Here is an 18,517-nt window from a genome sequence, read left to right as displayed (position 1 = left end):
AATAATCTAAGAGAATCCCTTAATTACCTCGAAGGTCTATATCATATGTAATCTTTCGCCTATCCACCAAACTCTGTAATTCACATTCCTTAACGCTCTTCATAACCAACACTTCGGAGTCTTGATATATCATTGGTTATTCGACTTTGGACCTTTTCTAATGTTACGACATCACGATGAAATCTCGGCGACTAGACGTGAACCGATTCATATATGTGTGTTCAGAACAATGCCTTATATTGAAGCACTGCCACCTTCTTATCCCTCCTTATACCAATGTAATTTTTATCATAGCAGCAATGCCATTTGCAGTCTTTGCTAGTCTTGCAATGTACCATTGGAACATTAGTTCACTGTATACCATCACTCCAAGTTCGTGAATCTCATCCACTTCCTGAACTACAGTTCCACCGATACCGTATGTGTTATCGTATATCTTTGTATCCCAAAGTGTAACAACATGTATTTATTAATATTAAAGCTATAACCAATGTCATATGTCTAAGCTAAAAGTCTATTCAAATCTTCCTGCAGAGAACTAATATCAATAATCCTGATAATTCTACATAACTTTGCATCGTCAGCAAATATTTGAAGATCTATAATCAATCCACAAGAAATATCATTGACAAATAAGTTACACAGTAAGGGACCAAGAGCAGGAGACTAAGACATGCCACTTGTCACCTATCTTTTCTGAAACACTGTTCCATCATACATAACTTGTAGAATATTTCAGAGAAACAATCTGCCACCTATCCAATCTGTTATCTAAACCATCTTCTGCAGTTTATACAGCAATCTGTTGTGTGGTATTCTATCAAATTCTTTTATAAGGTCTAAGAAAATAACTTATATGAATCTCTCTTATCCAACACATTCATTACCTTATCATAAAATGTAAGAAGATTGCTAAAACATGACCTTCTCTTCACAAACTCATGCTGACCATCGTAGGGAATCTTAAGTCGATCAACCCAATCCTGTATTCTATTTCAAACTATGATCACAATTGCTGATAACTGATCGGTCTATAACTAGAAATTTCTGTTCTCAAATCATGCTTCTGTAGAGGTATTAATTTGTCTTCTTCCCATTGCAAGACTTTCATTAAATAACTAAGTGAAGGGCATGGTTAACTCTTTCGCACATTCTCTAAAAATACGTGGCGGTAAGCCATCTATCCCATAGCTTTATTAACATCTAATCCAAGTGGGGGTGAATGATGTTGTGCTATATGTTGCACAGCATCAATCACCCCCCTTTGATATACACTGATGAAATGTTTATTAAATAATTCCATCATATCATTGACTATTGTTACTCTCCCACCAAAGTTATCGATCAGTCTCAACCTATCCTAATTATTTTACTTCTTGCTTGCCATGTAATAGCAAAATCCCCTTGGATTATTTTGACCTGACTGCCCAATCTCCTCTAATATTCTACTTTTTCTTTTATAACCTTGCTTGTTAATTTTCTGTCCGACAGTTTAGATTCTACAAGCATCTCTTCACTACAATCTGTCTTGTACCTCCTCGATTACAACCTGTTTTTACAATCTTTATAAATAATATATTGATGCTATTTGACTACAGATCTTCTCATAATCACCAACCTTATAATTCCATATGTAAATCTTCTTACGACAACTTTGTCCTGCTCTAACATCGAAAACGTTACCTCAAGATCACTCTCACCAACAGGGATCAGTATTAATACTTCACAAACAACTACTTCCTGTAAAGATATCTCTAATTCCAGCACTGATAAACTTCGTGTTGCTTCTGTCATATGCTGCTTTACATGGTTAACTCTCACAATCTCAACAAATTCACTCTCCTTGTTACCATACTCTATTGCTTCTCTCCACTCCAGATTCCACTAAGAAAAATCTCACCTTAGAATCATCTTCCTTTTATTTACTCAACTAATATCTAAAGATGTCATAATCAATGCTCTACACATTATCTGGCGTATAAACAAATCCTATTGCATATATATACTATTTTGTTGATCTCAACTGCATGCTAAATAGCTCAAAATCTTCACACGTATTACTGTTTTCAATCCCCACTTCTTGAAGGCCACGATTCCTCTGATATGATCAATGTACTCCTCTCTTCACTTCCTCTTCCTCTCCTTTCAGGAATTTCTATATTCTTTCTTTTCTGGTCCTGAGAATATATCATCCTCGGTCAAAGTTTTACTTGTACTAGTTATACAGTATTTTGGCAAAAGGATTCAATTCGATGCTACAAACTCAGCTTCTTTATTTCTAATCCTCCATACCAGGTGCGTTTCTTCGAATTTTTCAGAACTTGAATCCAGAGTTTAGTATTGAAAGATAGAAACTTGGATGCGGATCTGGAGTGGCGGAATTGATATTGCTAGTTATAGATTAGTGGGTAGGCAACCAGATTGTGCAGGAGTTCCTTTTTATCATCTTCTCCATAATTTCAGAGGGAATAGAAGTGAGAGAAATTGAACAGCAAATCGTTGGTTGGCTTTTATCAACTTTCTTTGGGATCGTCTGGATCTGGGCTCTTTTTCCGTGCCTCAGGCTAGATGCCAGTTGTATAGGAGAGTTTTAAGAGGCGATATAGGATATCTTTTAATTCTTGTGCACAATATAGTTTTTCACTGAATGATCCAATGTTGGTGTTACTTCAAGAACACAATATAGTTGTTACTTCAAGGACAAAAGATAGTTGTTACTTCTGTGACACAATTGTTTCACTACAAGAAGGACCAGATGCCTCATTTGTGCTCAAGTCATTAATGGATCTACAGATTTCGTTCTGTTATTAGTGACATGGAAGTAGCAGTACTTGGTGGAGTAAAAGGACATTTGCCCATCAATGCAAAAATTGGATGGGTGATGCTAATAATTCTGCCTTCTCTTTAGGTGAGTTAACCATATAACATCCGGCAGTGAGAGAGTGGTAGAAACCTGATTTGGTAACATTTGCCCTCAGTATTCTTGGCAATGGACCAGAAGGTTCGACTGCTATTCGGACAGGAGGTGAATTTTCAGTATTTGTACCATTCAAATTCTGACTTGGATTTGGTGATGATTCTTTTACATCTATTTCAAGCATCGATATACGTGTAGCATTTCTTGGTATGCAAATGTTTTTTCTTCCATGAAGGGTGAATGGTGACGTGAGAATAGTTAGATGCTAGGTCATATATTTTTGGAGTGGTGACAATTCAATTACAGTTTGAATCTTTTGCAAACACAAGATGTAATTATACTGTTGGCTGTACACCAAAGAGCCCATAACCAGATCTGGTACTCTTCGACTACCACTGGTTTGGCCATCTAAAGTGCACTTCGAAGTTATTATGAGGATAACGAGATGCTAAAACAAGCTATTCGAGAAAATCTCGTATGAAGGATTATAGATATATGGGTTCTGCATACAGTGTCTAACTCATCGTTGGCAATACATCGATAAAAAAATGCTAAGCATTTCTTTAAAACTAAGAGGGTGATGATTATTACATGCAAAACCATTATTAAATAAATTAGACCTGTGTATTTTCTTGGGAAAAAATAGGAAGCACTGCTTTCATTTCAATTCCTGTATATTAGCATGCTAGGTGGACTAAGGTTAAATAATCGTGAACCCGCCTTCCGTGGTACTTTTCGCGCCATTTTCTGCTTCGAATAAAAAGGGTGTTGGTCTCTTATGAGGCAAGGAAATTCGTCTACTACCTAAATATGAGCAAATCAACCATGTCTACAGTGATATTGGAACTCACATCATGTTACATGGAAAGTGGTACTCGAAGCCGGGGTTGTTTTACAAGAATTGACGAATGGAGTGCTTAGAATACTTAATATACCTTATCAGCATTTACTTTTAAACCTACATGGGAGTTTGCTTTGCCTTTCAATCAGAGCTTTCATTGGATCTGCTAAATCCATCTCTGGATTTTGTAGGTTTGTCAATCAGTGTATACCTGAGCACGAGACGCTTTTGAATATAAACAAAACAGTAGAAAATGCTGGTTAGGCAGATATAGTCTGTTCTCTGCCTGAGATAATGGATTTCCAAAATTGTGTCAGATTTAGTTGATGGCATGCCAGCCACATTAAGGCCATTTAAATATACTTACACTATACTGTGATACCTGATCAACCGTCTAAATTCGATAATCCATCATCACCTGTGCAATGCCATCCACTACACGAACACTATATTTGAATCCCTTCTTCTTCTTCTTCTTTTTATTATTATATGATATCTCCAAGGAGTCCAAAGACTCATCATGGGAAAGTACTCTGCCCCGCTCTGCCACACATCTAACTGTCTCCCCTACTACTTAATCGTCCTGCTACCAGGAACCGCCTTCTCTATAAAGGGGCAAGGGGGCAAGAAACCTTTTGGGGCCCTAAAATATTTTTCAAAGGTAAAAATTAAAGGATTCGAAATAAACGTATTGTATACCTCTTACCTGCAAATGATTTTCGCACAGGAAAACAAAAAAAAAACACATTCGAAATGTAATACGTTTCTGCAAATGTGTATCGACTGTGCCTACTCGATCGTGGGACCTGGGTGCATTGCACCCATTGCACCCCCGAGATGGTCGGCCCTACCTGCCTGCTTTACACAAGTACCTTAAAATAAAATAATAAAATAATACATATAAAGAGTCTGCTCGTAATGAAGAATCCCTTTTCCAATTGGAGGGCGCTATACACCATTGTTCTTCCATTTGCGCTACGGATTTTAATTAATTGCATTTGCTCTTCATTTAATTTTACTGTTCTATGGGTAGAATAGCCATATTAGTGTATAATAGGTAATAGGTAGAATATTACAAAAGTCCTACTTTATCATGCAAATTGTTATATCTCTATTCCAATTTAGATAAGAATTAAAGTCGACCATGAGAAAACAATATGAAATGCTGCTTACATCAGTTAAAATGGAAACTGAATTTGATAATTTACTGGACTGGAAAACAACGATATGAAAACAATAATTATCGTACTTACAATACAGTATGCATAGCAGTGTAGGCTAAGATGGTTACTGCATGCAAAACAGAAAGGATAGGATCAGGATTCTGATCCTGTCCATTCCATTTGCATTCCACAAGTTCTTTGATACTTCTCAAGAGAAAGGAGACTGAGAAAAACGCACCACTTCGTGTAACAAAACTTTATCATCCAGGACAATGTTCATGAAAAGTTTGCATATTATCTGATGCTTTTAAAATTATCCATATTTAGAGATTCAGTAAGGTTGGAAAAACCTTAAACTTCACAGATTATATTTATTGGCATTTAATTTTGCTTTTCTTAATAAAATAAAAAAACCCTCTAAGTCAGTGTTGTTAACTATCAGCTTCCATGTGCAGACCTAGCTGGCCGTCAACGTCTGATAAAAAGTTACTGATAACAGCGCTTTACCAAACTGCTGTCATGAGAAGGCATTCTTCTTCTTCATTCTTAGTCTCTGTAGACCTTTTGGGCACTATGACGGTTTACTGTTTTAATATATCCTCTCCAGCTGTTTCTTTCTTGGGTTCTCCTTAATAAGGTGGAGTAAAAAAAAATTCCATTTTCTAATATTAGCTATCTAGATGATCCTCTGTCTTTATTTATTTATTAATTTATTTTTTATCAGAGACCTTTTAGTGCTATTTTAGTTCAGCTGTTCAAACTAGCCAGTTGGCCAACCACTATTTTTTTGGAATATTTTAATGATAATATTTTCTAATGTTCGGGAACGGAACAGATTTCCATATTCTTAAGTTATTTCTAATCCACACATAATTTTTACATTTTATTTCAAAATGCATGCATCTCCTATCTTTGAGAGCTCTACTGTAGGAGGCTCATTACTACATGTGTTGAAACAGTGTTGCTTCAGATATAAACTTCCCCACACCCCCCACTCTCAATGAACTGAAGTTGGCATTCCAACAATAGGTCACCTCCAGATTTTCTTAGTTTAATGGAAAAGAAGAGGAAATACAGTTGTGCTACTCTACTCTACTGAAAAACTGCGTAGCAATGTTTTCACATAATTTCTAAGAGTTAGAGTAAAAGGACCATGCCTGTGAATAAAAGGCATTGGCATATTTATTTAGTTATTATTTATATTAATATAGAGATAAAATTTAACAGATATATGTAATAATCATTGTATCACAAACGTTGATGGAGTGAATGAAAATTTATATCCATAGAAACAAATATGGACTCGTGTAGGCTTGTGGGAATGACATTTGCATCCATTCTGCTCAGCCATCCGAAGTATCACTTTGTTCGATTCTAGTTGGCGACTAGGGAAAATTATTCTAACCTTCCTTAGACCGGCTCCCCAATTAGTCGATCTCTGGTACGGAGACGCGGGTTTTTTATTCCGTAAAATCAATAAAATCCAAAGATCCCACTTTGTTTTAGACAATAATATATTGTATTAGGGTTAGGAACCATGAGATGTGGGCTCTTGTCATTCTCTGTTCAGAGGCTGCCGTTTAAAATGAGTGATAGGCTTGACCTAGCTGTCTCTGATTGGGTAACTGTAAAGAGTCACTGTCTCGATTAACATTTCTGACATAATGCGTGAAACAAAATGCTTTTCGTACTCCCTGCTATCTGATAGAAAACAGTGAGTGGAAAAAAATTGAGCCAATTGCTCGTCCTGTGCCGAGTTGAAGATTAGACATCAGAATTGGAGTTTAAGATGTCTTTTTGTCTTTTATGTTTGAAGTAATCTGCTGCGTCATAGTTTATAGCTAGTTGAACCAATTTGTTGGGTGTACAGATGCTTTTTGAAAAGAACTTTGTTGCTATAGTCTGCAGGATGGTGTAAATATAGGAGACATCTGTATCCCGATGGAGTTGCACATTTCTTATGAATCATGGAGCGTTTAGAATCATTCGCAGACATTTATTTTACACACATTGTAACTTGAGAATATTAGTATCTGCGGTATGGCTCCAAGCCGGAAAAGCGTAAGTGAGTATAGGACGAACAATCAGTTTGTAGATAAGTAATTTGATTCTGGTGTTCGGCTTACTAAACACCAGACTGTCTCTTTAGTTTGCTTACTTTTTATTCTCCATAGGGCGAACCCTATGGAGAATAAAATGCTAAATCAGCTATCAGCTAACGCCTTTTTATTCCCGTATATATAGGGAGTAGGTGAGGCCGTTTTTAGCCCTATCTAACTTTTGGAGACTGAGTGGGCAGTTCAATCTCCACTGGTACCCAATCAGAGGTAGCTGGCCCAAGACTATCACTAATTAAGAGGCACGCAGTGAAGAGTGACGGCTCAACAAGTGCCGCCATCTCGTGGTCCCTAACCCTAACACCCGGATTTAATGTCTGAAATAATGTGGGTTCTACAGTCGATTTTCTTGAGTTTACGGGTCGAAAAACCCGAGTTTCCGGGAGAAAAAAAACCCTCTTGACCGTGCCAGAGATCGACTAACTCGGGAACCGGTCGAAAAAAGGCTTAGAATAATTTCCTCTAGTCGCCGACTAGACTCGAAATCAAGGCTTCCTTCGTGCGGCCAAGCGCTGTGGTGTGCAAACGCCACTGAGCTACACAGGCTCCCTATGGAGAATAAAATGTATTAACGAATTTTTTTCAAATATTTTTTTAAATGTATTATTTATTTTTTAATGGATGAATCATCAAATGAATAAATCATCTGCCACCTTTTATTCCGAGAGCAAGTGCTCTCGGAATAAAAGCAAGAGCTAAAGTTAAAGCCACTAAGGAGTAATGAAACCAATTTTTAATCCTGAAGATAGTGACTAGCCATCCTCTTCAGCTTACGCTTTTAATGAACATTAAGGTTTCAGTCCAATGCGTTTTTGTATATATATATATATATATATATATAGAGAGAGAGAGAGAGAGAGAGAGAGAGAGTACGACGACAAATAATTGCCCTATACTTAACACTCATGTATTGTTTGTAATAGTGCGAGTTTTGCCACTGATTTTGATGTGATTTGGGATGAAAAACTGAATTTCGGTGAGACAGACGTTACCTGCATTGCGAAAAATTGACTGGAACCTGTGTAATTTAGGAATGGGCCTTCCAGTTTGTGGCGATGAGAATGGGTTCTATTGCCGTCTTTCTTTTTCAGGCAGTGTAGCGCTATAGAAGCAAATATCATTTCTGTGGGTCTACAGGCACCTTCAAATTCAAAACCATTGAAGAAGTATTTCGGTAAATGTAATTAAAAAAAAAAAATAAAATAAAATAAATGCCACACGTATTTTGAACTCAATAGTAAACTTTTATTGGCAAACTTTTATTTTCTGTTTCTGCTATGTATTCTGTGAATTGTATTTTATCTCTACAAGATGAATGTATAAGTGATTCTTTGCTTATCATAATGTTCATTTCCGGAAAGAGATGGCAGGTGAATGATTGCCACTTCCGATTTTTTATTTATTTTTTATTTTTTTCTTTCCTCCTTAAGAGATTTGTGTTGCGTGTGAGTGTTACTTACACAAGAATGTAGTACTTTGTGTTGTTTAAGTCTCAGGATTAAATTGAAAGATAAAGTAAAAACAGTGTTTTTCTTGACATGTTATGTTAATCTAATTTGCATAGAAGCCATTCGCTCTTACGACATGCAGAGAATATATATATCTTGATCAAGTCAATCTTGAAACGGGGTATGTATTAATTGCTTGGCATAGGCAAAAGCTAAAGCCACTAAGGAGTAATGAAACCAATTTTTATTCCTAATGTGTTGCTGCATCGGTAGCTTGTTTTATTTGTATCGGTATTTGATCACTGTACTGGATTGTATTTTACAATATGAGTGTTAAACTGACTTGTGTTTCCTAGATTAAATCAGGGGTGTTAGTGATATGAAGTTTTGTACAGGTGAAAATCTCTTTATTTGGAGCTGTGATTTAATGATATTAAATATCAGCTGCAAAAACATATATTGGAGAGTACAAGGAAATAGTTGAAAATGAAGCTAGATATCATATGTCATCGATATACAATGTGTTGCTTTAAAGTCTGCAAGCGGATTTTAATGAATGGATGGATTGTCCTTTATGTACGAAGTGCATAATGTTATTAGAAACTTAATATCATATGCCAGATGTATATTTTAACAGGTCTGTTGTTTTAAATCCCGTTTTAGTAAAAGATACGGGAAACAGCAGGGAAGAAAGTAAAGTATTAAATGTATGTATGTCAACATTTAAAAGCAGAATCTGTATACATAGCTCCATTGAAAATTTCCGTTTTGACAAGCTGATGAATATTTAAAATCTTTATTGTGGGAAAAATATAAGCTGTTGTTTTTATTTTAATTTATACAGAACAATATTGGTCGGTTGAGGTGATAAGTGGATGGACACTGCAGGTTTGGTTTAAAGCAAGATATCTAGTTAGTGGAAGATGATTGAAAGTTAAGAAGAGTTATAAAAAGCTACTTTAATGATGTTCCTCTTAAAGAGGATTTGACAAGTCAGACTGTTGACAGATTAGTGGGGAATTAAGAAGATAGAAGATGATATTCGTATTGATGAAATTACTAGAATAGGTAGTGGAAGCAAGAAAGTTAGTGGTGGTGGGTGGGGTGGAATTTAATGCACATGGAATTGAAATTAAGGGGACACAACAGAAAGGAGGATACAGAGGATGATGGGATTATTGCATGCCTTTCAGTTGAAATATGGATTTGATTCATGTCACTTGATATCTCCAAGGCATATGACTGGGTCTGACACAAGGGCTTACTATGCAAGCTGCCATCGTTTGGTCAATCTCAAGAGCTCTGTAGTTGGATTGCCAGCTTTTTGTCTGGATGCATACTATGTGTGGTGGTGGTGGATGGTTCCTTATCCTCTCACCATTCAGCTAATGCCAAGGTTCCACAGGTTTCTGTCCTCTCACCAACCCTGTCATCTGCAAATCTGTTGGGTTTGAGGTAAGCTGAAGTAGGTCACTGATATATAGCACATTGCACTCCTCCCTTTCTTATGATGAACTTTGCTCCACACAACTCACCTCAACCTATAGAACATCAACCACCACTGCCCTCAATTCTGATCTCCATGCCATCCTGCAATGGGGTTCAGTTAACCTAGTCAATTTCAATGCTCATAAGACTCAGTACTGTCTTATTTCCCATATATAAAAAAAAAAAAAAAAAAAAAAAAAAACATTTTCTACAAGTATTATTTTTGACAACATCCAAATTTCCAGACAATTTGAGATTTCCCTTGGAATTATGCTGACATCAAGCCTCTCCTGGCATAAACACATAACAACCATTGCGTCCTCAGCTTCTAAAAAAACTAGGATTTTTCTTTCACTCAAGACATTACTTCACCCCTGAACAGCTGCTAACCTTATACAAATCCGCTGAACCATCGAGTACTGCTCTCATGTATGGGCCCCACAAAGGCTCCCTCAAAATGCTAGACTCAGTACAGAGGAGAGCAATCAGACTTACCAACTCACTCCCCCTCACTTTTGCACAGATGATCAATCTCTGCACTATATGTATTTTACAAATATTTCCATGGAAAATGTTCATCTGAAATAACATCGCATCAATAATTCCTCCACTTAGTACTAAGATTGTTGGAACATGTGCAGCTGCTGCTCAGCATTCCTTCATAGTGCACCTTGAAACCCACAGAACAAGTTTCTTCTCCTCCTCCATCCCTGCAACTGTTGTGCTATGGAATAGTCTTCTCCTTGTGTTCCCTAGGGAATATGATATACAGTCATTCAAATGAAATGTGAACAAGTACCTTCTTTTCTTACCCACCACTCATACACAGTACTAACATATTATAGGTTGATCAATCAGCCTCTTATGTATTGGTTCAACATAAAAAAAAAATGTCATGGAGTTTTTTTTTTTTTTTTTTTTTCCAGTTTACAGTGAGTTTGGTTCGTCATGCAGAGATAGCAGATTTTTACTTCCTGCTAACTTGGTTTTATTCCCTCTTGCAAAATGCATAAACCAGTTTGTGAACCCTTGTTTAGCAGACAAAAACATTGAGGTGATGGTGTAGTGTGGAGTGACCTCTGCCCTCACTTTGAGTCTGAAATGAAATGAGCATTGATTACAATAGGGGTGTGGTGGTACTACTATTCAAGGTTGGATGTGGTCACTGAATTCCATATAGATGAGGACACTGGCCAAGCAAAATTAATGAAATGATAATCTGATATTGATTGTGAAGGTAGATTGAGTGAATATGACTTATATATAGAGAGAGAAAGAGAAGAGAGGGTGATATAATTTACTTATATTACAAGGTATGGGCATTTTTCATAGGATGGTAAGAAGAGGTCATCCTTGAAGTTGTATAGGGCTGCTGGGAGCAAATTTTTCTTGGAAATGGTGGTGGTATCTGTTTCCATAATGGATAGTGAGTGTACTGGCTGTAATGTACTCAGGACGTGAGTGTAATGCCTCACATCCACATCATGTCTCTAGTATTGCCAACATTAATGAAATATAATGTAGAGGAATTGAATGATTGGTTCTGGCTATGTGATGCACATTCCAGATTGGATAGATACATTAGTTCTCAGAATTATTTAATACAGTTGGCAGAAATCCCATGAAGTTATTAGACTAAATGCTCTCCAAACAGTTATAGGCATGTGTGTGTATTCCAGAACATAATTGTCATTGCTTTCTTTAATGAGTAAATGAACACCGAGTGCCATATTCTGCCTTACAAATCATTGTGTGCTAACTAATACTAAATTCCTTAAAAGGGTTTCAAAAGAATTATGCACTTATTTGTCCTTTACTTGAAGTCTGTTTCATTTGCAACTGATTTCAATGGAATTATGCCTAATTTCTTTGAATGGATTTTTACATAATACTCTATATTTACATTGCCACCTCATTCACTGGACAATCTATACATTGATTAATCATGCAATAGCTTGCATATCAACTGGTGCATTATAAAAAGTAATCAGTAATATGATTTGCTGTATATACTTAACATGAGAACATAATGGACACTACTTCCAACAGTATTTGTAATGCAATGTTATTAATGCTAGTTTCTTTCATGGAGTGCATTATATTAGATTACTAATGTGGACAAGCAGAAAGTTGAAGAAACATGTGGACATATTTATAGAACTAGATTATATTCCATGGGGAAATACATGAGGGGAAAACTATTCTGAAAGATAGCAGTGGAGGGAATGAATGAAAAGGAGAAACAGTTTGGAGTTGAACTCTGAAGTGTCGAATAACTGCTACAGGTGTTTTAACAGATTTAGAGTGGAGTAGAGGTAAATTGATATTTATCAATTTCATAGTGCCCATGAAAATATTTTTAGAAAATGAAACAGGAGAAAATAATTGCCTGTGTGAAAGAGGATAGTGATAACAGTTCATTAATTGTTCTCTTCACTGACTCAAGTATTTTTAGGTATTCTTACGAGCATCAACCTCAAATGTGAGAAGTTTGGATTTATTTAGAATCTTCACATCTCAGTTCTGCAAGCTACATCACATAACTTAAACCTAAATTCAGTTTTGCAAGACAGTTGTTTTCAGACACATCAAACAAGAATTCTGATTACAGCAGCTCATTTTTTTGTGATTTTTAAAATTTTAGAAAACAGTTTGAGTTAATATGTTTTAAGATAATAAAAATGTATATGCATTCTTGAGATAAGTATTGTGTAAAGATAATTTTTTAGTTTCTCTGTTCCTTGTGTGTTAATGAATCAGCCAGAGAACACATGCCATTTACAGACAAATACTATTGGTGGGTGGTAGATGGGGTTGTGTGTAGATGATGGATAGTGGCATTGTGCATAGAATTTTTTCCACCATGGAGAATTAAGTAATGGATATGGTAGTTTGTGTGGAATGAACTCTCCTCCCGTGATGAATTTTTGTGACACCTTGGAGATGTCACATAATAATGATATGTGGATAAAAATGAAGCAGCAGCATAAAGCTTAGTTTGTCAAGGTGACCAAATCATATGAGAAGAAACTTCTCAGGAAGCCATCAACTAAGGGGTATAAATTGGGAAAGACTTTCTCCTTTCAAAGATTTTGATATGACATGACTGCACTACCATGTCCAGGTCTTTGGTTGTCTAAGTTTATGGGATTATTTTCTTGACTTTCATGGAGTCCAAAGACTCATTGTGGGAGTGCAGTGCTAGTCAACACAGTCTATTTTACTACTCCCTAAACTTTTCCTCTGTTTGCACTTTCACTCACTATCCTCTCAGTCAATACATTCCATACTCTTATCACTCACTATGCAAAAAATGTACCTTTTACTCAGTACTTCCTTTAGCATCTTCCAAGGGATGGCTCCTTTTTCCTTTCCCTCATTCTACCATATGAAAAATCTCCCTAGTGTTAATCCAATAACTCTTTAACAGTTTAAATGGCTATCATACCCCCCACTCCCCATTTCTGCCTTCTATCCACCAGCTAAGGGGTATAAATTGGGAAAGACTATTCTCATAACCACCATTATACAGTCCTGATATCATTTTTGTTATTCTGTCTCTATATATTCTCCAAGATTATTTCATCCCCCTTCAAATCCTGGTGTCCAGATCTAAGCATAGAAATCCAGATGTGGTCTGATCAAAGCTTTATACAATAGATAATGTCCTCAGTATTGTAGCAGTTCTCTGAGATGTCCTCATAGCCTTTACAATAGTTCCTCTGAACTTCCAGTTTGTCTACAATCACCCTAAGATTCCTTGCTTTTCTCCATTTCTTTAACTCTACCAAGTGAGTATGAAGCATCTCATTTATGAATCCTGAATCTCAAAACCTTACTTTTAGTTTGCATTAAACTGACATCCCCCATTTGCTCACCTTTCCATCTTATTCAAATCCTCTTGAAGAGCCAAAATATCATTACTGTTACTAATAACCTTCCCAGGCTGTACATCATCTGCAAACAATGCAATGTTTTCATGTAGGTCCCTGATAATGTCAATGACATAAAGATTGAACAGTAATGGTCACAATACTGAACCCTGTGGAACTCCATTTGCAATCTTCGTATTTCTTGATGCTGCTTCCCCCATATACAGTTCTTTGATATCTGTCAGAAAGCCAGTTACCAATCCAATTCACTAACCTGATATCCAAACCCATATGTTGCAACTTAAAAATTAACTTGTCATGTGGCATCCTGTCAAATGCTATTGCAACATAAAAAAAAAAAAAAATTGACAGTGTATGCTTTACCCTCATTTACTGCTCTTGTTATTTTGTTGTAAAATGTAACCAGGTTACTAAAATTATAGATTCCCTTAACAAATCCATGCTGGCCTGCATAAATAATATTGCCCTCATCTGCCTAATTCTGTATAAGAGTTCTCAGCAATTCTTCAAAATTGTAATAATTACAGAAGAAATACAAGCAGACCTGTAGGTTGATAACTTTATTCTACCACCACCTTTATGCAGTAGCACTGTCTTATCTTCCTTCTATTATTGAGAAACCTGTCCTGTTTTAAGAATTTCAGCCAAGTTAATGTTCATTTTCACAGCACATTCCCTTAAAACATGCATTGAAATAATATCTAGTGTCCCCTACCTTACTGACATTTAGCATACTATTTGGAATGCATCCTCTTCATTCATTTCCAACGCTTCACCATTCCCTATCCCATCTAGAAATAAAGCTTGCTTTACAAGGATCATCTAAGATAAATGATATGAAGAAAGTGAGGTATGTGTCGAGATGATATCAGGATACTAAATGTTGAGTTTGAGAATAGAATAAAGAGATATGGTTACAGAGTCTAGGAAATAAGTAATAGAGTAGTATAATGCAGGCCTAAGTAGATAGTAAAGGTTTCTCAAGTAGGGTAGGAGAGAAAAAATCACCAGGTTATGAAATTGAGGAGAAATGTAGTTAGAAGCAACTGAGATGCAAATTTTTTGTCACTGTGAGTGGTAGGTTAGTATAAGGTGTATTGCTTGAGATTAGAATGAATTTAGGAATTAATGGCTTTGAATGAATTTAAGCTAGAGTGGACCTTCTTTTATCATAGAGGTATTAAAATAATAATAATAATGTATAGTATCTGTTTTTGCATACTAAATATGAATAATTTTATTTTCAGTTATTGTTTATGATGACAACACAGTCATGTCTGAAAATGAGGATGCTTTTGTTCAGGTTCTTTATGATTTTGATTACTTAACAGAAGATGGACGTGCTGTGTCCATGAAGGAAGGAGAAGAATTTCTTCTCTTAAACAAAACTAACAATGACTGGTGGCAAGTTATTCGGGATGATGAAAATCGACCTTTTTATGCTCCAGCAAGCTATTTGGAAATCATACCACTTAACCAGAAAGCATCCATTTGCAGTATTGGTGATATCAATGCCAACGTAGATAGCTCATCAGATATGGTATCAAAAAGTAAAAGGCAGCTAAATACTTCAACAAAAGACATACAAAAGTTGAAATCTTCTACTACACCAAAACATTCCAGCTCTGTTAATGCAAAACATGAAACTCAGCAGCTATCAGAGACACCGACAAAAACAGGCACCCTTGGACTATCATTTACCAATCCTCTTTGCTTTGATGAAGATCAAAAAGAAAACAGTGTACCACCTTGCAATATACCACATTCCACACGTGAACTTGAATTAGTAGAATCAGATGGCATCAGCATAGATGATGATGCCCAGTCTACAGATAGTGCCTATGATGAATTACTGCAAAAGTATAGAGAAGAGGAAGGAGAATCAGAAAAATACGAAACAAAAGAAAAGGTTAGTTAATTTATAGTACTATATTTGTTAGTGGAAATTTCCTGATAATGATTTATAATTAATTGAGCATTCAAAATAAATCCTCTAATACCATTATTTTATCTACTGTTTAGATATGCTTAATTCCATGTGGGGTCACCAGAGGCATCACACATTCCTATTGTTAACAACCTAATCATAAAAGACCTTGTGGTTGATAACAATACAATAAAGCATAATTTTGTATTAGTTAATTTTTAATTCGAATAATAATTTCAGTAATTTGAAATCTTTTATTGGAACAGGACCATTATATACTTGGTGACCTGTGTAGTAGATTTTTTTCAGAAATTTAAGCGAGTCATGATGTTTGAACAATTTTTTTTATAATAATCAACCAGGATAATAGAGTAAAAAAAACCTTGTATTAATACTTCTGCTTTCTTAATGCTAGACTGCCAAAAGAGAATGGTATCGATTCAGTTTGAGGTTGTTGATAACAGGAATTTTTTTTCTTCTTTTTTTTTTTATGCTGTTTTCTGAATTAGTCTTCTTCAAATATGGATTTTAACCTTGGAACTCAGAGAAACTGACTGTAGAAGCATCTTCTTTTGGAGCACAAGATAATGGCAGTTGTCTGCCATGCTCTTGACTCCCAAAGACTTGAAACTCTTGTTAACCCAAAATTGACTACCAGTAATTACGAAGAATGGAGACTGGCTCCGTAATGATTCCAAAAGTTAGGGCCAAGTCAAAAGAGTTTAGATATTGATTTGGTTTCTATTTTTTGAAAGAAAGTTTCAAAGATTGTTGTATAATACTGTTCCATGCTGTCAAGAGGGAGGGGGGGAAGGCAACTCTGATGTTAGTCACTAAATAAAAAAAATAATAATAAACTATAACTTTAGTATATTGTTTTTTTTAATATTTTTTTAAAATCACTTTCAAGTTTGTCACACCTTCGTAGTGAATTTATTTTATTTATTTATTTGAGGAGTTTAGACAAAACAGAATTTATATCTTGATGCGGGCAGATGAGGGTAATGTTATCTGTGAGAATCAACATGGATTTGTGAAAGGACGCTCTTGTTTTAGCAATATGCTAGCCTTTTATAATAAAGTTACAAGAGCATTAGATGAGGGAAAGGCATATACTTCTGCAATTTTCTTAGACTTGGCGAAGGCATTTGACAGGGTGCCACATGATAAGCTGATATTTAAGTTGCAGCACATGGGTCTGGATGTCAGATTGGTCAACTGGATTCAGGATTGGCTGTCTGATAGGTATCAGAGAGTTGTGTATGGTGGAGCAGTTTCCAGGAGGCAGAGGGTTACAAGTGGGGTCCCACAGGGCTCAGTACTAGGACCTATATTGTTTAACCTTTATATCAATGACATAGCCAGTGGATTGCAGGGGGATATTCAATTGTTTGCAGATGATGCGAAGCTTGGAAGGATTATTAGTAATAGTGCAGATGTGGTAGCCCTGCAAGAGGATTTAAATAAGCTAGATAGATGGGCAAATGAATGGGGGTGTCAGTTTAATGCAGCAAAATGTAAGGTCTTGAGGTTTGGGAAACATCGATGGGATGCTGCATACTCTATGGGAGGAGTTATACTGGAGGAAGTAGGGGAGACAAGAGATCTGGGGTTGATGATTGATAGAAACCTGAAGTTTAGGGGACATATTGCAAAGGTGGTGAAGTAACACAGAGGATTGCTGCTATTATGAGAAGGACACTGACCTGCAGAGATAAGAGGGTTATCATTCCGTTGTATAAGTCTCTGATCAGACCACACTTGGACTATTGTTCTCAGATTTGGTCCCCAGGATTTGAAGGGGATAAATTAACTGTGGAAAGGATACAAAGACGGATGACAAAGATGGTTTCAGGACTGTACAAGGATAGTTATGAGGATCGGCTGAGAGAATGTGGACTGCAGAGTTTGGTGGATAGAAGAAGGAGAGGTGATATGATTGAGACTTTTAAGCTGTTGAGAGGTGGTTACAGGGTTGACACTGGGGAGTTCTTTCGCTTGGTTGATCAGCGGGAAGGAGTGATGACAAGAGGCCATCCCTGGAAGTTACAAAAGGAAACTGTGAGCAAGAGGGTAAGGAGTGGTTTCTTTGTGTGGAGGGTGGTTGAGCCGTGGAATGCATTGCCTGATGGAGTGGTGGGAGCGAGAACGGTCAGTGGGTTTAAGGAGTGGTATGATAAACTTTGTGTTTCTCAGGGGGGGGACCTCCCCTCGATGAGTCTTGACAGACTTTATGTCTTAGAAAGGACCTCCCTCGATGAGTCTTTTGACTCCTTGGAGGCCTGAATAATAATAATAATAATAATATCTTTATTTATGGACTAGAAAAAACAAAGTTGGTTCAGTAATTGTAGTTGACTTCATCTCTCTCTCACAAACACAAATTGTGTGATGAAGATGAATGTAATGTTTTAATTGCAACTATAGTTTCCACACATCTGGTTACATCTGTTCCCAAATGCTCTGTATTTAGGTCCAATTTATTCCACAAATATTCATTTGATTAGGAGGTGAAAAAATGCCAGCTGTTTAACAAAATAAAAAGTTACTGTGTTTGTTTTGAAGAAAAGCAGTTGTGTATTTCTTTTTAGTTTTGTGGAGAGACAAGAATCAGGTTTACTGACCTTAGTGATGCTTTACCTTAATTAGAAAGACCAGTAATAAAATACCTTGGTTTTGAATCCTGGAAAGAACCTTAATAAGATTTTTTTCTAGTAAAGATG

General features: G+C 36.2%; 2 protein-coding genes across 4 annotated transcripts in view; one reads left to right on the top strand and one right to left on the bottom strand.

Annotated features, from left to right (window-relative positions):
- LOC150094439 (aladin-like) overlaps positions 1-18,517 on the bottom strand; it is a 401,031-nt gene that overhangs the window by 282,560 nt on the left and 99,954 nt on the right. The window lies entirely within an intron of this gene.
- LOC150094438 (rho GTPase-activating protein 12-like) overlaps positions 8,409-18,517 on the top strand; it is a 413,607-nt gene continuing 403,498 nt past the window's right edge. For all 3 annotated transcript variants that reach the window (XM_090412339.1, XM_090412341.1, XM_090412338.1), the window contains exons 1-2: positions 8,409-8,667; positions 15,115-15,776. In XM_090412339.1, coding sequence (XP_090268465.1) covers positions 15,141-15,776 — 636 coding nt within the window. In that variant the 5' untranslated portion in view covers positions 8,409-8,667; positions 15,115-15,140. The remainder of the gene's footprint in view (positions 8,668-15,114; positions 15,777-18,517) is intronic.

The sequence above is a fragment of the Typopeltis vanoorti genome, chromosome 22 (assembly GCF_054136105.1).
Source record: "Typopeltis vanoorti isolate ZY-2024b chromosome 22, IOZ_Tvanoo_1.0, whole genome shotgun sequence".
Lineage (NCBI taxonomy): Eukaryota > Metazoa > Arthropoda > Arachnida > Uropygi > Thelyphonidae > Typopeltis > Typopeltis vanoorti.
Note: the sequence above shows the minus strand (reverse complement) of the source record. Positions and strands in the feature narration are given on the sequence as shown.